Raw genomic sequence first — 20,197 nt, forward strand, 5'->3', positions numbered from 1 at the left:
ATGTATAACAGAGTGAAAGACTAAATCCCTGTTCCCTGTCTTACACACTTTATAATCCAAGCACGTTGTTCTTGGTCTCCCATTCTCATTGTTCCCTCTCTGTTCATGTATATATTATATACGACCTTTCTTCCCCTATTTCTGCAGAATTTCAAACATGTTGCACCATTTGACAATATCGAATGCTTTTTCCAGATCAACAAATCTTACGAAAGTGTTTAGATTTTACTTCAGTTTTGATTCTGTTATAGTCTGCAACATCAGAACTGCCTCTCAGGTGCCCTTAACTTTCCTAAAACCTAATTTAACAGTTCCTCAATTTTATTTTACCTTCTTCAATACATTATTCTTGTTAGCAGCTTCTATGGATGAGCTGTTAAGCAGATTGTTTGATAGGTCTTACACTTGTTGACTCTTGCAATATTTGGAATTGTGTGGGTGATGCTTGACCGAAAGTCTGGTGGTATATCGCTAGTGTCATAAATTTTGTGCATCTACGTGAAGTCACTCTGTTGTCACTTACCCCAGTGATTTTAGAAAGTTCTGTGAAATTATGTCTACCCCTCTGCCTTACTGATCTTAAGTCTTCCAAAGCTCTTTTAAATTCTGATCTCAATTCTAATTACCAATTGAGAAATTCAGTTCTCAGCAGACCTAAGAGTTTCCTTATTTAATGTGAGGGAGTGACAATAGAAGCGTGTTTATAGATTACCTCTGAGCAATCTTTATTTTACTGATGGCATTTATTGTTTGCCTCTAGTGCAGACTAGCAGTGAATTGAGCAAGTTTGAAAGTAGGCCCAAACATTAAGACCAAACTAAGTCCTAAAACCAGTTAACACGATTGGTATCTCGGTCAGTTAGTGCCCTAGAGTGGTTTTTGTAAACCATGTCAGGTAAACTTCAGTCATTGTGCATTAGCTTTTTCTGCTAATGGCAGTGAGATGTGGCCTTCAAATGATGAAACCATTGGAGTAGTTCTAAAGTGCTTCAAAGGAAATGTTGGTAATGCACGATAAGAGTTGAGATAGAACTTGGGAATTGATTGCGGTGGCAATTGTAATTAGTGCTCTATTTAACATAATTATGACACAGTGTGGTAGGCTAATGCATAGTGTGCATTTAAAGAGCTAAGAAAAATCCTGATAATCTAAGTTAGGTGAATGTCAGAAAATGTGAAGAGCAACATGGATATGTGTGGCTGAAGACTGTCGCGCCTGGAGAAGTATGGAAGAGGCCTTTATCTAGCAGTGGATGACAATCCTGTTGAAAGAGGAAATGTTAATGGAACAGTGTGACATTGAAGTACTTAGCAGATGTTTCAGGCAGTGATTTTTTTTTTAAATTGAGATGTTAAAAAAAATCGGTATTATCTATCCATATTCATGTAGGGTACCCTCTTTTCCCATTGTTTTATTTTTTGTAACATTACTGATAATACTATTAAACTTTCAAGAGTTTTGCTATACTTCATTCATTAACTGCTGATAAAGTACCTCTTGCCTTTCCTTATGTAGAGAAAGGCATTTGTAGTTTGTTGATTCAGCACATCGTAGAGGCATTGCTGGGAAGTGTCACAGTTGAAAGTCTAGTATGGATTGACAATAATATGGAAGGGATAGATTGCCACTCACCACATACAGGGGGCATTCTGTCATAGACAGGCATGATGAGACTGCTAAAATTAATTAAGCTTTCGGACAAAGTCCTTCTGAAATTGGAAACTTGATAGGGTTGCTGTTTGCAGTGTAAGCAAATTCTGCCTGGGGGGGGGGGGGGGGGGGGTAGGAAAGACTAGATGATCTGTTGGTTGGACAGACAGAAGGTATTTGCAGTGCTGGAGTGGGAGCAGATAAGGATAGGTAGGTAAGACACAGGAACTATGAGAGGTTGAGTTCAAGGGTTATAGGAATGAAGGACGGATAAGCATTAATTCTAGGAATGTGAGTGCTGGGTTGTACAGTATATGGATATCATAATCAAATAAGATAGTGGTTTAAGATGGTTCCAGTGAAAGTAAATTACCTTGCATTGCATGTAATTCCTGTTGTCCATAGACTGCAGCATTCACAGCTTGTTGTAAGTCCAGCAGTTGTTCACTCTTTTTCTATTAATCATTTGATTTGATATGATATGTCAACATTTATGGAAAGTGCAAAATTTCAGACATGCAGATATTATGCAGTGTTCTGTATTACAGAATCACAAACATGGAATACCAGGTTTTTAATTAATAGTTGCTTCAGGATGCTGATGGATGATCAGTGATAATTATTTACTAATTCATTTGCTTATTAAAGAAAACCAGCATGAGCTTATACAGTTTAATTTCCATTTGCTCCATCTTTAATTAAACTCTAGTGTTCTCCGCATTCGGATGTTCATTATTAATTGTGCTGTCTTAACAATTACACACCTTTCTTTCTGGCAAAAGCAGCTGTGCATAATTAGAATCACTAAAACACACAATTACTCGCACAAGTGCTGCTACAGTTCCTTTCTATACTACATCAGAGTACTTCGATAATGAGAATCATTGTGCTGGAATACTTCAGTTTGTTTGAGAATCTTAGTTTCCAGTGTTCCTTGCCATTAAGTTATTTGGTTCATTCAGTAAAACAATTTGAGTAATAGTTCTTACATGAAGACTCACCGAATGGATATCTCCAGGCAGTTGGAGATAAGGGCTCTGGTTATGAGTTTAAGCAGCATGTATGGAACTGAATTGCATGTTTTGTGCTTACACAAACTGTGCTACTTTTGCAAAATATGTTTTTATTTTTGCTGTTTGCATGCCTAACTGGCCACATGACTGACTTAGGAGTTCTAAAACTTGCAGTGTATAACATCTAGGTGATGAATAGTGTACTGTAGGTTCTAGTGTTTTTCACATTTTTCACCACTAATTTTATTTTTGCCCATAAATTCTATGTTTATGTAGATCATTTTTGTTTAGTGTGAAGGTCATGGAAATTCTAAAAAATGATTTTTCTAAACAATTCAATATATTAAAAGTTCTGTGTTATGTGAAAGTGTGAGCAGTCATTGGGTTAAACTGTTACGCAAAGTACCTTTTTATTTATTTTTTAATTGCCTTTCACTAGTATGTGTTCTGTAAAATTTTTGTTTCGCAGGAAGAGGTAGAAGAGGCACGCAGAAAACAAGAGGAAGTTAAACAGGCCTTGATGGCAGCTACAACTACACCTCAACACCATCATGTTGTAGAAAATGAAAATGATGAAGATGATGAAACAGAAAATGGGGATGTTAGCAGAGATCTTGCAACGGATGACAATATTGTTGACCCTGTTGAGGAGCGACGGACATTGGCAGAACGAAATGAACGCCTCCACGATCAGTTGAAGGTATGCTTGAATTACTCCCTCACACAGGTTGCTTCTTCTGTGAAGTCAATAAAATGACTGTGTTCTTGGAATAGTGATGGGGTGTCTAATGTTTACATGAGGGATGTGTGCATATGTGAGTAGCTCTGGGCATTAGATGATAAAGAAGTTGTCTCTGATGAAAAGTAAATGTATCATTTGCTCTTGTTACAGGCTTTGAAACAGGATCTTGCACAGTCACGTGATGAGACTAAGGAAACTGCTTTGGATAAGATACACAGAGAAAATGTCCGCCAAGGCCGTGACAAATACAAGACTCTTCGTGAAATTCGTAAGGGCAATACAAAGCGCCGTGTTGATCAGTTTGAAAATATGTAAATGTAACGTTTTGTATGTCCATTGATTAAGCCTTGTGTAACAACTGCATTGCTCTGAGAGGGTTGTTGAGGGCTGATAAATATTAATGTGCTGTTTCTTGGTACAGTAATTCGTACAGGCGCAAATATTTTGAATTTGGACTTGGTCTGTTGTGCTATAGACTGTTTCACCCTAGCAAACAGTACATTTTCATATGGCTTGAGAAATGTGGCATGGTTCGGTGCATTATTGTTTCAGAGGAACAGGACATACATATATGATAACAATTAAATTGTGGCCTTTGGTAAGTTTAATGTTATAGTTCTTTCTCTAGTGAAGATGTTAAGACTGTGTGAAAGGTATATTAGTGATAAAAATTGTTAAGAAAGGTATAGGGCATAAAATAACACTTCATTTGCTAGAGTAAGAAAAAGTTGTCGTAAAATATTTTCTAATTTCACTTTCCTTTTCAAGGTTTCAATTTCACTTCAAATAATTGTACAGTATTGTTAAAGTGGCCGTATTCTGAATACCAGAACGTAAGACAATTGCCCTATATTTTTCATAATTTTTTATATTTATATATGAAGTAAAATGCAATATTTGCTTCCTCTGCAAATGAAGACTATTTTGAGAGGTTAAAAGCAGTTCAGCAATTATTGTTCTTGATATTACAAGATATTTTATATAAAGAATCATTCCAGTAAATAACCCTTGACTACATTTGTGTACAAAAGTGGAAAATTAAGCAAGCAATAAAAAATGTGAATTGTTCGGAATATTAATTCTTTGTAAGAAGGAACTGGAGAGATCAAAATTGAACAGTAGTATATAGTTGAGGGTTTTGTAATATATATACTCAGTAAATATATTCAGAGGACTTAAGTGAGCATTCCATTTAAAAAGTCCCATCTTCTTCCAGTATTTATAGGGTGCATTTGTGGACTCCAGTTACATAACGAATACCCCTTTTCATTATCAAAATAACTGCATTCATTGCAGTGAAACTTAGCTGCAATGTAGCGATATTTCTGTCTTCATCCATAACTCATGTTACCTCTTTTGTAACCAATAGTGATGATTATTGGTGCTTAAAACTGAAATAATCTTGTAAATATAGGAAGTATCCTGACTGGTGCATCCAGATAATTTCCACTGTTACCCATACAATGCTTCCTTTGTATTTACTCTGAAACAGGCTTGGAAGTTAAAAAGTATCTAGAGCCTGTAGGAAGAGTGTCTTGTCCTGATAGCTGGAAACAAAATTATCTATAAACTATTTGCCTTGTTCCTGTTGAAAAGAGAATAAATGGAGAAGTTTTTTAAAATGTATGAATTTAAAACATCAGTTGTTACTCATTGTGCATATTTTAGTTATTTTGCATGTACCAGAAGGTCCAAGCTGTAAATCTGCTTATTATATAATGCATTCAAATTTTAGATTTCAAGAAATAAGTTTATTGATTTAACATGTGGTTTGTACTAACATAGATTTGGTGTTGCACATTGAATATTTTTTGTGAGCATTTACAGTAATGTGTAAAGAAAGGGAAGTAGCCAGAGGTAATTTGATATTTACATAGAGCACTATTTTTTTTGAACACTTTATTTTAAAGAAGCATTGCGGGAATGTAAATTATTAAAATTCTTGAAATTAAAGTACTTATATATTTTTCTAAGCATTTTAGCTGTCAGAAATAGTTATTTTATCAGTGTTAATAAAAGTCCTGCCATTTCATTCGTAACTCAATTTTCTGATAACTACGGAATCTCGAATAAAGAAAATGTAAAGCACATTTGGTTCTTTCTTTAGTACCCAGTTGTTTCCTGAATGTTTGGAGATCCCGTGCTTGATTGAAATAGCAATTTTTCAGTTTGAGAGAAACATTGTTCAGCATAATTATCTGTTGGATTTATTTTCGCATACTGTTATCCACAAAAAGAAGAAACTGATTCCAGGTTGGTGAAAAATCAAATAATATTTGATGTGATAGTAAGTACTGTTCATCAAATGGGAAGTCATGGATGCAATAACAGTATTATGAAAAGAAAAGATTCCTACTCACCATTTAGGGGAGATGCTGAGTGGCAGTTCAGCACAAAGAAAAGGCTTTAAGCCAAAGGGCTTGTGGTCGTTTGTGCATGAGCATGTGTTTTTTCTGTTTTGGAAGGCCTTCTGGCTGAAAGCTTACACATATAGCAGTGTTCTTCATTGAAAAAAGTGTATGGTGAGTGGCAGTTTATCATCTAAGTAGTAAGTATAGTTGGTGAAGCTTCTGTATTTTGTTCAATTCTTAGAAAAATAATACATCTCTTATTTAATCACTGTTTTGTGCAAATAGTTGGCCCATTGTTACATTAATATCTCTTCCACTGAGGCAAACTAATCAGTATGTGGTGGTGAAATTTGGGAGGACACTGAATTCTGCTCAGAAAGACAGCAAATGACAACTAAGGTTATATCTGCATTTGAAGTTGCATCGGTTCTGCCTCATGACCCTTACATAAAGGATTACTCTTGAAGTCTCATTTAACAGTGACATGGCAGTAACAAGAATGTACCGGCAATGACTGTAATGTGGGTAACCTTTCGTTCTGGTGGTGCCTATCATGAATAAATACGGTATACTTTAATTCTTACGGCAAGTTGTAAGGCATATTGTTATCCATGCCGGCAACACATTGAGTTGCTTCTTTTGGGTGAAGTACATATGTCTTTGGGGGGGGGGGGGGGGGGGGGGGGAGAGAGAGGAGAGAATGAGTTGCTTGCACAGAAATTTGCTAAATTTACAGCAATATAGCTGGTACTATGTGCACCTTAAATATTTGTATCTTGATGTGAATTATTTTATTTTACCTTCGTAATATTCTTTCTCCACTGCATCATTGTATTTATTTAGTTGAGCATAGAAGAAATGTCAAATGGGCAATGATGTTTGTTTGTTGAACTAACACTTTTGATGAAGCGGAAAGTTGTCTTTTTAGGGAGCAGTTAAATGGAAAACAAGAAATATTTGGTGTGTTGTTTCAGAACTGAAAGAAGCTCTTAGGTTCTGAATAAGTGAGTTGATTCTCTTCTGAAATGTTAAGGTGTATTGTTGAAAATATTATGAACATTAACCTGTCGTGAATGAGGTGAGAAATTGTTATACCAGCTGTGTTGGTGGGTATGATCTACCTGAAACTCTGATAATGAATTTTTGATACTATAATCGTGTATGAAGTAATTTTTTACTTGGGATTGTAACAATGGTGTCTATTAAACAAGAAGAGTAAGTAAAATACTATGTTTGAGATATAAAACTTTCTTTTGAATGAAATAATGCAGTGTTTATATTTTCTCAGAAAAAGTATAATTTTCCGAAGTTTAGCAGTTTTTCATACAAAATTCGAACAAAATTACACTTTCTTTTAATTAACATAATGATATTATCTTGTAATACCTTTTACACCTGGAGAATTGGTAATAATAATTTCTGAACGAATACAAACACTTTGCCTAGGACAATCTTTCACCCATTTTGTACCATCTTTGGACACACAAAAAATTGCACGTACCTCAGATGACTGTGTAGGAGCTGCTACAGCAGATTTTGGCTCTTCTGAATCCTAAAAAATACTCTTGCACCAAATCACTTTCTTCACTTCCTTGAGAAACTTTCTCTTCTTCGCTCTTGGAGTCACAGGAACTAGCATTTGAACAGTTATCTAAAACTACTTGTAGTAGTTCTTGTAGCCGATGTTCATTTTCTTCATTAAACTTCCTGAGAAATATAAAATCTAAAAATAAATCAAAGAATACAATAAATAACTATATATACTATATATCTAATAAGCCTGTTGACAGCTCAAAACTGTAACACCGAATAAAAGGTCGGGTGTATAAAATTTGGATCTAAAGGAAACCCTACTGAAAATGACTTGTCAAATTAGAATAAAATAATCACACTAATAATTATGTGTGGCTTAATTGTGGAGTGAATGCTCAGCAGTCGTATGAGAGGTCATTACAAATTTATAAAATTATTGCCTCAAAGTTTGTTTGTAGATTAATGTGTGTTCTGGTACACATATAATTCCCCATGTCACTGATAGGAGCCAGATGAGCTGTCATTTTGTTTTGGCTATTCAAGCGACATGCTGTTACTGTGGCATGGGAATTTGGCTGTACCAAGACTGCAGATAAGTAGCTGCAGACAGAAACTAATTAATCTTTCTGAGGTTGTAATTAATATTTTTACTGTGTGTGTGTGTGTGTGTGTGTGTGTGTGTGTGTGTGTGTGTGTGTGTGAGAGACCCTACCTGGTGATAAAAGTATCTCTAACCTTTGTAATTAATATTTTTACTGTGTGTGTGTGTGTGTGTGTGTGTGTGTGTGTGTGTGTGTGTGTGTGTGTGTGAGAGACCCTACCTGGTGATAAAAGTATCTCTAACCTTTGGTACAGTGGTCACAAGGATGCATTTTGATTTCCATGACCGTATCTTCCCCAGATCTATAATCAGTTTCTGGCAAGATGCACTAAAAACAAATCCTTTGTCTGTAACAGCATGTTCTATTCCCATGAATATAGTTCCTGAAGAGACAGTAAATGTAAAACAAACGTACCATGATTTCTGAGGTAGTCCAATATTGTTAAGACACCCTCGGGCAACAGTTATGAAGACATGGTCTAACAAGCGTAACCAAAGTGGGCACTATGTGATACATCTCCTTGACTCTCCTAATCAGTAAATTAATAAACAATGCTGTTAAATTTCCCAAGGCCAAAACAAATTTCAAAATCAATGATGTAAGATGTATTTTTTCTTTTTTTTTTTTTTTTTTTTTTTTTTTTTCAAATTAGTGCATTTGATGCAATTTTGAAATAAGACACTTTACTTTTTTCCCCCATGTCTTTTTCATTTGACTGCCCCCTTACAGATATTTGTAGCCAGAAGTAGGGTTGGATGACAAACATACAATACTTGTATTTATGACAATGAAAACAATCGGTTATTGACAATTATTTAACTGTATAGATAGTCTCCTCACCAAGCAGCAGCAGCAGCAGAACACACACATAAGACTGTTGTGATTGGCAAGCTTTTGGAGCCAGTGGCTCCTTCAGGCAAGAGTTGAAGCGGAAGGAAAAGGACTAGAGGTCTAGAAAAACACCTTTTCCTAGATTTTGGGAAAGTCACCCAGAACCGCGGGTCAGGGGAGGCTTACCGTACGGGATGAGAAGGAAAGGCTGATTGTTGGAGGCTGCATCGGAAGAGATTCGAAAACCTAAGGTCTTAAAGGTGGAAGACAGGGTAATATGCAAGACAGAGATTACTACTAAAACATCGTGCATGACTTAGCTTCCCACTCATATTAAGTGCATTGTATGTAACAGAGGTGGAGGGGCATGAAAGATGCAGAAAACTGAAACGAAGCAAAGAGTAGTTACAGTGAAGAAAAGCTGAGAAAGGAGATATTAATGTATATTAAGGCCAGGTGGGTGGCGAGAACCAAGCACGTGTTGCAGTGCTAGTTCCCACCTGCGGAGTTCTGAGAAACTGGTGTCTGGGGAAGAATCCAGATGGCACGTGTGGTGAAACAGGTGCCGAGGTAACAAATGCCATGTTAGAGGTTATGCTATACAACACCTTTAAGCTCTCAAGTTTTTAAGTCTCATCCGATGCTTTCCCCAACAAGCACTTGCCTTCTCAGTCCGTACGGTAAGTCTCCCCTGACCCACAGTTCTGTGAGATTGTTCCAAAATCCACCCCTTTTCCTAGACCTCTAAAGTCTTTTTCCTTCACCCTTCTTCCTTCCCCTTCAACCCTTGTGCCTAAAGGAGGAACCACTAGCTCTGTAAGCTTGCCAATCATAACAGTCTGTTATGTGTGTGTTCTGCTGCCGCTTAGCGAGTAGATCAAACTAAATAATTTTATCAGTTGTTGATGGTTTCGTTGTTTTATTAGCCCATGTGGCCATCATTTCTTCTTATTTAACCCTCTCGTCATTCTTTGTTGTCATCGGTCTTGTTCAAACTGTCATAGGTTTCTTACCTTATGTGCTAATCCATTCGTTTATTTATGTCAATCAACACTTTGTGTACTGATTTCTCTGCTCGTAGACAGTTCCACTTTCATTTTTATTAGATTATAATAATTCCATTGTTTACCAATTTGCATAAATAATTCATTACACTGCATTGCATTTTTCTGATTGTCTATTGCCAATTTTTTCACAAATTGGACAGCTGGTTTTTTCCCCACCATCCACTTCTCTTGTTTATACATAATTCTTTCATGTTTTTGTGCGTTTATTTTTTGGCAAATCATTCGGATCAATTGCTGTCTCTTACATCACTTTTAATTGCCAAGCTAAGTAGTTTACATTTTCTCCCATAACTTTCACTTTCTGTTTACCTAGTTCTAAAATTGTCTTTTTTGACGACTTTCCCCGATTGATTTTTCCTTTCACCATTTTTCATATCAATATAGATTATTAAAGATTTTGGTATGAATTTATCTAATTTTTACAACTCTTTTTGTGCTTTCCTTCCATTTCTCTCTTCCCCATGGTCTGCTCCCCCCCCCCCCCCCCCTCGCACAGTTTTTAACTCTGCAAATTGGCCCCTGTTGCCATGATGAATCCCATCTCATATTACATCCTTTCCTTTTGAAAACGTGCCTTTGCACTGTCAAAACTAAAGTCCAATTTCTTGTTTCTTGAAACCTGCTTGTGTCTTGGAGTTACTCCAAAAGGCCTAACATTGAAAGTCCCTGTTTCTGGATGCAATTCTACCCTACACCAGGCTCTTTTACAGTTGCAAATACAGCAATCTCTTGCTTCCACCTGGCTAATCTGTGACTTATATGCCTCATCAGCAAATTTCCACTCCACCAGACTTATCTACCCCTGCCAAAGTGACTTCAAACTGCAACAACGTGCCAGACTTCACCTCAAAAAGCTATCCCACCTTCCCCTGAACTACCTGAACAGTGGTATTTCCCTTCCTGTCCCCCTGCAGCTCCCAAAACAGCGACACCATCAACCACCACTCCTGTCCTACAGAGCTTGGACAACCTCAACATTCCACTGCCTTCACCACTGCCTCCCAGACCAAGAATGACTGATAATCACAAGAACCAGTCACAACTGTAGTGTCCTTAACATCTCATCTAAAGCACTCTGCTCTCCTGTATTATCTGAGGACCTCGCTTTCAGCTCTAAACCTGTGTTTGATCATGGTGCTTTGATGAAGGACCTAATTTCCTTCACGTTTAATATCTGTCGGAAGTATCACTTTGTAACCCAACCCCAAAACCTTTCCAACAACAAACCTGACATTGAACCCTGCCTTGAACAGTTCAGATCACAACTGGAACTTGATAAACCACCACTGCCTGAAAATCATGCCTTACAAGCCTTCACATAATTCCTCACGTCCAGCATTTTGTCACAACCCTTCCTCAGGTCCCTGTAACATGACCCTAACCTGTCCTCTGCGTAACTTATATAAACACTGTTTAGCCTTCTACATCAGTATGACTACCATCAAATTATCAATTAGGATGAATGGGCATAGGCAGAGGGTATATACTGGCAACTCGCAATATCCTGTTACAGAACATGCTCTACAACATGACATTTGTTCACTTCAGTGCCTGTTCCATCACACGCACCATCTGGATTCTTCCCCCAGACATGTTCCTCAGAACTCCACAGGTGGGAACCAGCACTAAAAACATGCCCTAGGTTCTCGCCATCCATCTGGCCTTAATTTACATCAATATCTTCAGTCTCAGCTTTTCTTCACTGTAACTACTCTTTGCTTCACTCCATTTTAGTTTTCTACATCTTTCATGGCCTTTTGCTTCTATTTTTCAGCACTCCCTCCCACCTCTGTTATGTACAACACACTCAACTTCTCACTCTTATTAAGTTGTGCACGATGTTTAAGTAGTAATCTGTCTTGCATATTACCTTGTCTTCAACCTTTAAGCTCTCAGGTTTTCAGATCTTGTCCGAAGGGGTCCCCAACAATCTATCTTTCCTTCTCATCCTGTACCCCGCAGTTGGGTGACTTTCCCCAAAATCTACCCCTTTTCCTAGGCCTCTCCAGTTCTTTTCCTTCACCCTTCTTCCTTCCCCTTCAACCTGGTGAATAGATTTTTATCTATCCAATTAAATAATACTTGTCGTTCGTATTGTTATCAGTGATGAAGAAATCATGGGTCTAAAAATTTCTTTTTTGTTCCTCAAAACAAAGGGGAAATATTTGTTCCTGGCGCCTCAAATACATCTGACAGTTGTGCTATCCACAGCCAGATATATTTAAAGTTTGGCCTTTGGCGACTACATTTCTGAAGAGGCTTGCATCTGATGAGTGATACATGTATTTTAGGAATGTTGTGTATGACTTATTATGGCTGTTTCATCAGTGTAGCCTCTGTTTTCTGTCTAAACTGCTTATTGTCAAAGAGTCATGTAAATACAAGCCTATACTCTTCAGCAGACTTCTTTACACTTAAATTGATATTAGATGTTAACAAATTCCTCTTTTAGAAATGCTGTTCATGCTATTGCTGGTTTGCATTTTACATCGCCTCTACTTCGGCAGTGGTACACTGGACCCATGTCCAGCATGACTAAGATTCTTATTCCTTTCTGCCATCCAGATTTTGGTTTGATTGCCCTGATTCACTCCAGGCAAATGCAAGGAAGCTCCTTTTGAAAAGGGCACAACTGATTTCCTTCCCCATCCTTTTGTAATAAGAGCTTGTGCTAATGACTGCATTGCCAATAGGATGTTAAAACTCTGCTGATGGCCAAAGTAAAAGGAAAGTATATTATTTTGTTGCTCAAACTCACTTATTTACCCTATTAAGGGATAAGACATTCCACACTGATCTGTACAAATACAGTACCTTTGTGTGACAGTTTGTAGGCTGGAGTCAAACAATGGAAAATCCGGGATGGAATGTAACAGTATTATGATAGACAGTTGCTACTCACCGTATGGCGGAGATGCTGAGTTGCAGATAGACACAACAGAAGACTCTCACAGTTAAAGGTTTCGGCCATTAAGGCCTTCAGTAATACGCTTGCTGTGTGCGTCCGCGTGAGTGAGTCTTTTTGTTGTGTCTATCTGCGACCCAGCATCTCCACTACATGGTGAGTAGCAACCTTTTTTCTCATAAGTTTGTAGGCTGGCATAGGTAAAGCAGGTTTTGGACAGGGGTTCATCAGTAGAACACTAGGGAAATGCGAGCAGTCTAAAAGACTGCATACAAAACTGTTTTCCATGCTATAATATTGCTCAAGTGAGCAGAACCTGTACTGAATAGTACTACTGGGATATTGAATGGATACAGAGGGCAGCAGAAATCGACAACAGGTTTGACCCAAGGGAGAGTCTCGTGAAGGTGCTGAAAGAACTGAACTGGCACACTTGCAGATAAACCCAAACTACCCCTCAAACCTACTGTGAACACTGGTACTACCATCTTCGTGTTGAATCTAAGCCGTTATTACAACCCCCTAGATATCATTTCCGCAGGGATAATGACAAGATTAATTACAGTGCACACAGACACATTTAAGCAATCGTTTGTGCCATGCTCCAAACTTCAGTGAAACGGGGAAAAAGGCAACTGATACAGGGAAAGACATAACTGGTACAGTGGCACATAGTCTGCCATGCATTTCAGTGGTTTGCAGAGTGTAGATGCATAACACATTTTGGTTTTTCCTGATGGCCTACTAAATAGTCCCTGTGTAGAGAGCTGAATGGGACTATCTTATCTCCAGAATATTTTGCTCATGAGGATGCCCCATCATTAAATCAGAGCCGGGCTGCATACCCTCGGAGAAAAAAATTATCTGTTGTAGTTTCCCCCTTGCTTTTACCTGTTCACAATACGAGCACAGTAAGTCCTTGTCGGCAGATGTTGCAAGGCCAGATCAATCGTCCAGACAAGACTGTTGCTTGTCTGTCCTCTCCACAATACCTCTCCATTGTGGTTGCACCCTCGGTATTGCTATTTATATCCACCTATATACTCTGCAAGGCACCATATGGTGTGTGTGGTGGAGGGTACATTGTACTGCTGTCATTTTCTTTCCTGTCCCACCTGCAGACATAGTGGGGGAAAAGAAACTGTGTATATGCATCTTTACGAGCCTAGTTTCTCTGATCTTTGTGGTCCTTAAGTGATACGTACATTGGCATTGACAGTCATTCTGCAGTCAGATTGAAATGCTGGTTCTATGTTTTCTCAGCAGTTTTCCATGAAAAGAACATCTACCCAAGAGGATTCTTACTTGAGTTCACGAACCATCTCGGTAATACTCACTTGTCAATGGAACCTACTGGTAACATATCTAGCAGCCCACTTTGTTGTATTTCTTTAATCCATTGTGGTGAGGATCCCAAACACTAGCCATACTCAAGAATGGATTGCACTGGCATTCCGTAAATGGTCTCCTTTACAGATGAACCATACTTTCCTAAAATTCTCCCAATAAATCGATGTAGAGCATTCGCCTTCTGTACTACTGTTCTTACATGCTTGTTCCATTTCATATAACTTTGCAGTGTTGTGCCTACATATTTAATTGATGTGACTGTGTCAGTAAATTACTAATGCTCTATTCGTACATCATGTGATTTTTTTTTTTTTTTTTTTATTATTTACCTTTCTCATCTGCATTAACTTAAATTTTTCATTATCTAGAGTCACTGCCATACATCAGACCGAGAAATGTTGTCCAAGTCACCTTGTGTCGTCCCACAGTCACTCAACTTTTGGAAACAACTGTGGTTTACTGCCCATCCAGTCCACTAGATCACTGATGTACACACAAAATAATAGTGGTCCTATCACAGTTCACTGGGGGTACTCATGCCTAGTGATGGGTCAGTTGACTATTACTTTGTTCAAATGAAACTAGTATCAGCAGCCATGTCACTATATTAATGTTTTCACTCTCTCACCATTTATGAATGTTTTCACTTCCTCAGTGGGTTTGCGTGATTTTATTTACATACTCAGCCTTTTCGGTTATACACGAAACATGGCTAGGGTTGACAACTTTCTTGGAGACAATGTACGGTATCTTATTTCAAGCAGACATGTATAAAGTATATTTTTAAAAATAATCCACATTCAAAATGTATATACTTACTGAGATGAATTTTCATACTTGTGGCAGTAAATATCAATTTTTGATTGGTTTTAAATTTTAATAGCTTGTGCCACACTGTAAATGTGTGTATATGTAAATGAACAATCAGTTTTTAATGCATTTTTATTCGGTTGGTTTTTTGTACAAATTTTGAAACTGATTTGTAACTAATTTCCTGATAAACTGGAGACTTGAAACTTTAAACTTAACTCAGAACTGGATGACAATGCAATATCAACTCGCTTTCTTGTCTGGTGTGTGACCCTGTTTCCTTGTTGCAGTCATGAATGTTGTGCACTTAAGAACAATTGCTGCTAAGCTCCCCTGTCAGATATATTCTCTCTAATTTCTACATTCACGGTCTTCTTGCGAGATATGCCTATGAGGAAGCAATATATTGGTTGACTCATCTGAAGAGAAATTGAAATAAGCCTGAAGTTTGTTACATATCCTGCTGTAACATCATAAAGATGTTTGAAATCAACTGAAAAAATTCACACACACAATACTAACACAGAAAATAACAATTTAAACAGAAAAAATTTACACGGTTTTAAAACAAACTGATAAAAATTAATACCTTGTAGCAACAAACAGATTTCTAATGCCATACTGATAGTCCTGGAAATTTGTGCTTGTGAATTTTTAGTAGCTATGACACTACGTATGAATGTAACTGGTGATGTAGTTTTCTGTACAAAATACTTACTTTCCACACAAATAAATGGCTGAATATTCTAATGATTTTTCATTTGTGGACATCATCGCACATTGCCTGTATGATGGGATACAAACTGTCGCTAAAATGAGGCAAGGTTTCTTTCTTATTCATATATCCTTGCGCTCACCTTTGCACCCACAACTAGGGCTGGAATATGTCTTGATTTCCCCAGATTGGTCCTAGTTTTTGAGGGTGTCCAACAAAAAAATCTTCAGAAGATGAAATCAAAAGGCAACAAACTCTGAAACATGGCCTCAAAATACATGTGTTAACTGATTCACACTAGTGTGTACCACCAGTGGCTGATGCTAGACCCTTCCATCAGGTGCAGTGTGCCTCTCACTTGAATGTACCAATTATGCTACCAGCATAACACTAACTTATGAGGTATTACTTAACAACCAGGTGCAACGAACAGTTGTGGATACAATTGTGTGACCTTTCAACAAGACAGTTTTCTGAGGAAAAAAATCACAATTTGTAGTTCATTTAGTAGAAAAATTATTTTTGTTATCCGTTATTGTTTTAAAAGAATGGACTTACACCATTTTCAAAACAAAAGATCATTGTATTGAAATAGCAGCCTAGAGCCTTTGAATATGACCACTGTGAGAAACAGGAAAAACATCACTGCCAGATGAACGGAATCATGAATTCCTGTACCTTCCCACAGTTTGAGAGAGAATTCTCAGTGTCAGCATGAATGTGTTAAAATAATGTTGAATAACAATAATGGATATTCCTGGATGGAGCAATGTGTAAAATAAGGGAAAGGCAACCACTCACCTTTGTTAGACTGATGCACAGAGCACAGAAATGCACAACAGGAAGCAGCATTCACACTAGCTTTTAGGCTCTTGCTTTCTCTAGCAAAAATACATGGACATCCAAACGAACACTCCTGTCACCATGGGAAGATTGATAATTGAAAACAATTGCCTGAATTGATGGCGGTGGGAAGGGGGGCAGGGTAGGACACAGGTCTTTGAACAGATGACTATACCCCTCACAAGATGGATTAGAGCGTAGGTCAGAAAGAGATACAGGAAGAGGGAAATGGAAGAAAGTGTAAATGAAGGGAAGGAGAAGCTTGTGTGGTTGTGGAGTTACCTGTCTAAAGCCCTGCCTCTTTCCTTCTACCCCATCTGTGTGTCCTCCCTACACCCCCTCCCCCCCCCCCCCCCTTCCCCAACTCCATGAGCTCAGGCAACTGCTTTTAATAATTAATAACCCGTATTGACATGGCCACAGGAGTGTAAATTGCGGTGTCTGTGTGGTTTTGTAAGTGAATGTATACTTTTGGAATAAAAAAAAAAAAAAAAAGCTAGGACTTGAAAGCTAGTGTGAATGTTGTTTTCCTGTTGTATGTTTCTGTGCTCCAGCATCAGTCTGTTAAAATAAATTTGATTAGTAAAAAATTGTACAATTAGGCTACTTCATCTAAATTATTCCACACCAGATTTTCTGTATCATTCCAGTCATACTAATCTCCAGTCTCTTTCTTAAATTCTTTATTAACTGTAATGTGTCTGTATCAGAAGTTATTTCTACCTTACATTTAGATGGTACTCAGTAGATAGCAACGCATCCAATGGGGGTAAGCCCAGCATGGACTAACAGTAATATGGAAGGGATAGATTGCTACCACTACATAGGGCCTTAGCACCCAGAGACAGTGTCCATGTTTTTGTGAGCTGTGCTTGGGTGAATGTCTGTGTTCTGTACTTGTGAAGGAGTTGTCCGAAAGCTGGAATATTTCTAATATTCTTTTTCATTGTTCCTGTATGTGACTCAGTCTCTGTCCTTTCAACAAGACATCTAACCATTAATTCATTGTTCCACACACTTGTACTCATAAGTTAATGGTTTAAATGAAGCATTACTAATCTTCATCCCTCTATGGAAAATCTAGGATAGAATGCGACAATATTTTGAAAAGAATAGTTGCTACTCAGAAAGTGAGCTTTTGTCCAACAAGGCCTTCATCAGAAATGGACGCCTATTGGTGGGAAGGATCCTAGTGGCACAGGCTGTGACACAGTCATTGAAATGAAGAATGTTGTGTTGGGCAGCATGGTGAGTAACAGGGTGGTCCAGGTGTTTTGTGATCATAGTTTTCTTGTCCACTCATGTGGGCAGACAGTTTGTTGATTGTCATGCCCACATTGAAAGCAGTGCAGTGGTTGCAGTTTAGCTTGTAGATCACATGACTGGTTTCACGTGTAGCCCTGCCTTTGACAGGATAGGTGATACTTATGACCGGACTGGAGTAGATGGTGCTGATGGGAGGGTGTATGGAACAGGTCTTGCACATACATCTATTACAGGGGTATGAGCCATGAGGAAAGGGGTTGGGAGCAATGTTTGTGTCGAAATGGGCAAAGAAATTAAGTAGGTTTGGTGGGCAGCAGAATACCACTGTGGGAGGGGTAGGAAGGATAGTGGGTAAGACATTCCTCGTTTCAGGGCATGACGAGAGATAGCTGAAACTCTGGCGGAGAATGTGATTCAGTTGCTCTAGTTCTGAGTGGCACTGAGTCATGAGGGGTGCTCCTCTGTGGCCGGATGGTGGGACTTTGGGAGATGGTGGGACTTTGGGAGATGGTGGGTGACTGGAAAGATAAGGCATGAAAGATCTGTTTTTGTACAAGACTAGGAGTGTAATTACACTCTGTGAAGGCCTCAGTGAGGCCCTCGGTATATTTCGAGAGGAACTGCTCATCACTACAGATGCGATGGTCACGGGTCTGTGTGTATGGAAAGGACTTTTTGGTATGGAATTGGTAGCAGCTATCGAAGTGGAGGTATTGCTGGCGGTTGGTAGTTTGTATATTACACTACATATCATAGTTGGTAGGAGCATGGAGGAACAAGGCTCCTGGTCAGGTGAGTAAAGGGTTAAAAATACAAAATCAGATTGAGGTAAAGCAGGAGTAGGTATAATAATAAATAAGAAAAAAGCACAGTGGGTGAGCTGCTATGGGTAGCATAACGACAATCGGCACTAGCAATTGGTTTAAGAATCATGAAAGAAGTTTTGAGAAAAACACCTCTTTCCCATCTCAAATACAGGGTCATTACAAATGATTGAAGCGATTTCACAGCTCTACAATAACTTTATTATTTGAGATATTTTCACAATGCTTTGCACACACATACAAAAACTTTTAGTTTTTTTAGGCATTCACAAATGTTCGATATGTGCCACTTTAGTGATTCGGCAGACATCAAGCCGATAATTAAGTTCCTCCCACACTCGGCGCAGCATGTCCCCATCAATGAGTTCGAAAGCATTGTTGACGCGAGCTCGCAGTTCTGGCACGTTTCTTGGTAGAGGAGGTTTAAACACTGAATCTTTCACATCACTATGCGTGAAACTTGCCCGCACGCGTTCAACCGTTTCTTCGCTCACTGCAGGCCGACCCGTTGATTTCCCCTTACAGAGGCATCCAGAAGCTTTAAACTGCGCATACCATCGCCGAATGGAGTTAGCAGTTGGTGGATCTTTGTTGAACTTCGTCCTGAAGTGTCGTTGCACTGTTATGACTGACTGACATGAGTGCATTGCAAGCACGACATACGCTTTCTCGGCTCCTGTCGCCATTTTGTCTCACTGCGCTCTCGAGGGCTCTGGCGGCAGAAACCTGAAGTGCGGCTTCAGCCGAACAAAACTTTATGAGGTTTTCTACGTATCTGTAGTGTGTCGTGACCATATATCAATGAATGGAGCTACAGTGAATTTATGAAATCGCTTCAATCATTTGTAATAGCCCTGTATTCAACATGTCATAACTCGCTCAAATTTAGAGATAGAAGTTTTAGTTTTTAACAATGTAGGAAAAGGTGGACTGATACTTACCATAAAGAAGACACGTTAAGTTGCAGCCAGGCGCAATTAAGACAGTTACACAAAGCTTTCGGCCATAGCCCTCACTGCAAAAGAGAAACACACACACACACACACACAGAGGCATGCGTGCATGCAGGCAAGCAAGCACACCTCACGCACACATGATCACCAACTCCAGAAGCAAAGGCTGGAATGCAACTAAACCATCACATGCAATGGTAGCAGCAAACTGGGAGGGAGGGGAGGGGAGTTTGGGGGACGGGGAAAGGATAGTAGTTTATGGGTGAAGGGCAGAGAAATGCTGTCTGGTGGAGTGTGCAGGGACTAGATTGCTGACAGGCACAGTCTCAGAAGGTTATGGGGCAGGGAGGTGGGGAAAAAAGGAGCAGAAAAGAGAGAAACAGGGAAAAATGGGCTGTTGCATTGGCAGAGGCCAGTGAAAGAATAGTCTGGAACACATGATTAAGAGATGATAGGACAGAGGGTGTGGAAACTGTTGGACGAAGGGGGTGGTGACAGTGTGTGATAGATGGAGGGCAGAATAATTATGGGAGTGGAAAATGTATTGTAAGGGCAACTCCCATCTGGTAAGGCCCAGATGACTTGGGTACTAAAGCAGCCATTGAAATCAAGCACATTGTGCTCAGCTGCATGTTGTGTCACTGGGTGGTCTACTTTGCTCTTGGCCACAGTTTGGCAGTGGCCATTCATCTTGGTGAACAGTTGGTTGGTAGTCATACCAATATGAAAAGCTGTGCAATG

General features: G+C 38.8%; 1 protein-coding gene across 2 annotated transcripts in view; it reads left to right on the forward strand.

The window, feature by feature from the left end:
* Window positions 1–5,445, forward strand: part of LOC126415727 (moesin/ezrin/radixin homolog 1) — a 96,778-nt gene extending 91,333 nt beyond the window's left edge. For both annotated transcript variants that reach the window (XM_050083453.1, XM_050083452.1), the window contains 2 exons: window positions 3,134–3,364; window positions 3,557–5,445. In XM_050083453.1, coding sequence (XP_049939410.1) covers window positions 3,134–3,364; window positions 3,557–3,721 — 396 coding nt within the window. In that variant the 3' untranslated portion in view covers window positions 3,722–5,445. The remainder of the gene's footprint in view (window positions 1–3,133; window positions 3,365–3,556) is intronic.
* Window positions 5,446–20,197: the final 14,752 nt, after the last annotated feature.

The sequence above is a fragment of the Schistocerca serialis genome, chromosome 1 (genome assembly GCF_023864345.2).
Source record: "Schistocerca serialis cubense isolate TAMUIC-IGC-003099 chromosome 1, iqSchSeri2.2, whole genome shotgun sequence".
Taxonomy (NCBI): Eukaryota; Metazoa; Arthropoda; class Insecta; order Orthoptera; family Acrididae; genus Schistocerca; species Schistocerca serialis.